Source organism: Lolium rigidum, chromosome 7 (assembly GCF_022539505.1).
Source record: "Lolium rigidum isolate FL_2022 chromosome 7, APGP_CSIRO_Lrig_0.1, whole genome shotgun sequence".
In the NCBI taxonomy this organism is placed as follows: Eukaryota; Viridiplantae; Streptophyta; class Magnoliopsida; order Poales; family Poaceae; genus Lolium; species Lolium rigidum.
In genome coordinates, this window is record NC_061514.1 from 250,926,200 (window position 1) to 250,930,260 (window position 4,061).

At 48.5% G+C, this 4,061-nt stretch overlaps 1 protein-coding gene across 1 annotated transcript; it reads left to right on the forward strand.

Annotated features, from left to right (window-relative positions):
- The first annotated feature begins 203 nt into the window (after positions 1-203).
- Positions 204-1,217, forward strand: LOC124672632 (probable long-chain-alcohol O-fatty-acyltransferase 2). The gene has a single exon (XM_047208830.1). It carries the CDS (start codon positions 204-206, stop codon positions 1,215-1,217), a length of 1,014 nt encoding a protein of 337 aa, XP_047064786.1.
- Positions 1,218-4,061: the final 2,844 nt, after the last annotated feature.

Consider the following 4,061-nt stretch of genomic DNA (forward strand, 5'->3'; position numbering starts at 1 on the left):
TTTCGCCCGATGACCTGTACCCGGGCGGAGATGACCTGATACTGATAGTAGTGACAAAACTGATGCATCTTAGACTAAAGCGTTTGCCTTGTTTTAAACCTTTTTCAGGAACCAATTTGAGAGTTGAGACAGTGGACTCCATCCAGATCTCACTATCTATCTCAGGCTCTCAACAGCGGCTAGCTGCGCTCATCGAACGCGGCATGGCGTCGGAGCTGGCTAGCCTCGCCTTGGTCTCGGCCGCCGTGGCCGCGGCCATGGCCTACGCGCGCTTCGCCGCCTCGCGCGTGGTCCCCGGACTCGCCCGCCTGGCCGCGCTCCTCCCGGTGCTCCTCGTCCTCCCAGTCCTCCCCTTCACCTTCTCTCCCATCCTCCTCCGCACCATCTCCGCCTTCTTCCTCGTCTGGCTCTGCGGCTTCAAGCTCCTCCTCCTCGCCGCCGGCCACGGGCCCCTCCACCCGGCCCTCCCACTCGTCCGCTTCGTCACCTGCGCCGCGCTCCCCATCAAGCTCCGGGACAGAGGCCCGGAGGAGAACTCGCGGCGCCTCCCTCCGGAGTTCCTCCTGTCCTACGCGGCCAAGGCGGCCTCGTTCGCGGCGCTCATCTCGCTCCGGCGCGTCCGGGCGCGAATGCCGGCGTACGGCGTGGTGGCGTTCGACGGCGCGCACGTGTACCTGATGCTGGAGCTCTTCATGGCGTCCGCCGCGGCGTTCGCGCGCGCGCTGCTGGGCGCGGAGCTGGAGCCGCAGTTCGACCGGCCGTACCTGGCGTCGTCCCTCCGCGACTTCTGGGGCCACCGCTGGAACCTCATGGTGCCCGGGGCGCTCCGGCCGAGCGTGTACCGGCCCGTGCGCGCCCGCCTCGGCGCCCCCGCCGGGGTGCTCGCCACGTTCCTCGTGTCGGGCCTCATGCACGAGCTCATGTTCTACTACATCACGTTCCAGGCCGGCACGGGGGAGGTCACCGCGTTCTTCCTCCTCCACGGCGCGTGCGTGGTGGCCGAGCGGTGGTGCGCGAGGCAGAGAGGGCTGTGGCGGCCGCCGCGCGCGGCGGCGACGGCGGCCACGCTGGCCTTCGTCGCGGGGACCGCGTCATGGCTCTTCTTCGCGCCCGTCACACGGAGCGGCCTGGACAAGGCCATCGTAGCCGAGTGCGAGGGGATGATGGCGGCCTTGGAGAAGCTGGCTGCAGGGGCGGCGCGCTTGGTGTGGTCGTGAAGGTTTGAGAAAAGTTGGTTTCAGGAGTACAATCACGTTGTGGTCCGTATGGCCTATCGCGATTCACGCTCACCTTCAATAGTTAGTTACCACATACACAAAAATTAAGTGGCCACCTTCAGCATATTTTCACAGATTGCAATACCAGAATCTCATTTCGCTGCATTATGCGTGGGCACTTTGCTCATGGGATTGTCATGTAGGAGTAGCTGCAGTGGCGTACACGCTGCAGAAACAAGAGCATCGGACGACAAGAAAAGAAAAGGATATCTTCTAGCTTGGCACGTAATCATATCTCCCGTGTCTTCTATCGAATAGTGCCTTTGATTCTTGGAGATCAGTGCTCCTGCTATTTAAAAAAATGGAAACTCATATATATTTATTCCAAAAAAATTGAAAAACCAATTTGGATATAGTAAATGACGTAACCTACTAACGTGTAAAATTTTAATGTAAAATTCTTTATATTTTGGACGTGGCTAGCTAGCATCCGGTGCTGGTTTGTCTATCCCAGCATCTGGGTGCTCTTTTGTTCCACCCAGCATCCGGGTGCTCTTTTGTCCCACTCAGCACTCGCCAAAAAAAAAAACACAGACACATATTCGCCCCGGTAGATGACCAGGTTCTCCAACAGTCTAACACCACCTGGACCATCCCTCACGTGATGGTGTACCTCTAGCTCACAAGCGCCAACCACGGCCAAGGACCACGTGACGCCCCTCCCAGCACTCTTCTCTTCTATCTCTCTTGCAGATCTCCATTGAACCTGCAATTCACCAGATTTGCCATGATTCAAGGCTTAATAAATCTATTAAAACAAAAGGATGGAGGTAATCAGAGCACACGTAACCTAACGTCCCATATTCTCCCTTTATGCATCTTCTTCTTTTACTCTTAGATTAGGATCTGCATGTCTCTAGGGTTCTAAAATAAATCTATTCTTAAAACACAACAATCAAGATTAAGCAAGCGTTTGCATATTAGATCCATCCACACACACCCTGGATATAAATGATGTGGTAGACCCAGGAACTTAGCAGCTACTTGGTACATCAACTTAATAGAAAAAATGAGCAACTTAGAAGCTACCTATTACCTCTGGTCTCAAAAAACTGACGCACCTAACCAACTAACAACGCCCATGCGCAAGCCTCCCTCCGCGTCGATTAAATCCGACCGGAGGGAGTAGAAAGCAACTTTCATCAATGCTTACCCAAGTTAAAAATACCAGAAATCAAATTAACAAATCATCAGTGAGTAAGTTAACTAAATGGATAGGATACTTACCTTGGTCAGGGCCATGGTAGGCTTGCGCTCATGATAGGCTTCGTGGGTGCCGCCACCTACTCGAGGTAGCTAGGCGCCATGGCCTCCTCCACCACCATGCTCGAGATGGTACCGGTTGTGCGGCCCTAGATAAGAACTTTAAACATCTTGACAAGACAACTTAATTAGACTACTAACCAACTTGTGCATGTCGCTCAAAAACGAAAACCAGATAGATTGTACTAATACCCAACAACTTAAGCATGTTGGAGGAATCAAGTTAATTAATTTCACTACTCGACTTAAGCATGTTGGCAAGGCAACTCTAAACTATAGTATCCAACTACCTACAATGTGAACCACAAACTAAAAAAGGAAAAACGTGACTAACAGGAAAACCAACTTAACAACTTTCAGCTTTGAACTTGAGCATTCTAACAAAGGAAACTAACTTAAAAACAAGAGCCAACTTGTATAGGTTAGATGAGGGAAATAAAAACCTAGATATAATGTAAAGGACAACATTTTTTTTGTAAGAATCAATTTAACCAAATTTAGTACCAACTTAACCATAACAATTAAAACAACTTAATTAAAACCATGAACCAACTTATGCATGTTGATGAAAAGAAAAAGGCTTGAAAAGCTATAGGTGGTTTTATACCTCCTAGGAAAAAAACCCGTGGCAACTTAAACCCATTATGTGAAAATCAAACTTAGCTATATGTAGTACATAACTTAACCATGTTGTACGAACAACTCAATGAAAAACAGTATGCAACTTAAGCATGTTGAACCATAAAAAGCAAAAAGGAACTTAGTTACTTTTTGTAACCAACTTAAGCATGATGAACAATCAAATTTCTCGAAAGCAGTAGCAACTTAACCATTTAGTCAAACGAGCAGCTCGAAGCGGTGACCACCAGCGAAGAACAAGAAGACTGACATTGCAGAACGGGTCAATTCAGCGGTTGACAATTTTATAGGATTCTGAACATGTAGTAGCATGGGCATCGTTTACATATCTTTTGTATTTTATGCAGAATCATCTCACTTCTACAGAGATACCCTTGAGAAAATAATTCATCTATAAATATATTGAAAATACTTTTCCTACAAAGTACAAACATGTGACAGCTAAAAAAAATACAGGATGCCCACTCTGCAGGCAGGTCAATACTATATGAATTATCATGGATGTAAAGTGGTACTTGCAGCTAGACATGTTTGCAACAATGCAGAATAAGTTGAAGCACTTGGTGTCTAGTGATTCAATGATACAGAGTGCTAGCTGGATGGGAATGCGATTAATGTGGCGGGCATCCCTTACTCGCAAGTGAATTTTTTCATACATGGCAACATTCGTGCACATGAATGCTCACTATCACTAGGACCGCAACACTATAAGATCAAATATCTAGCTAAATTGTGGGCATTATGATGATTTTTACAGGACATCTACATCCTACATAGCCGAATCAGCAGGAACGGGGCGGAGCACACATAAAAATGAGCATGGAATATGCACCGCAAGCTAAAATCCCTACAGTCTAGCCCATATGCAACTTAGGTATTTAG

What these genes read in the sequence shown, in the direction of transcription:
- LOC124672632 (XM_047208830.1), top strand. Translation starts at nt 204, where the DNA reads ATGGCGTCGGAGCTGGCTAGCCTCGCCTTGGTCTCGGCCGCCGTGGCC.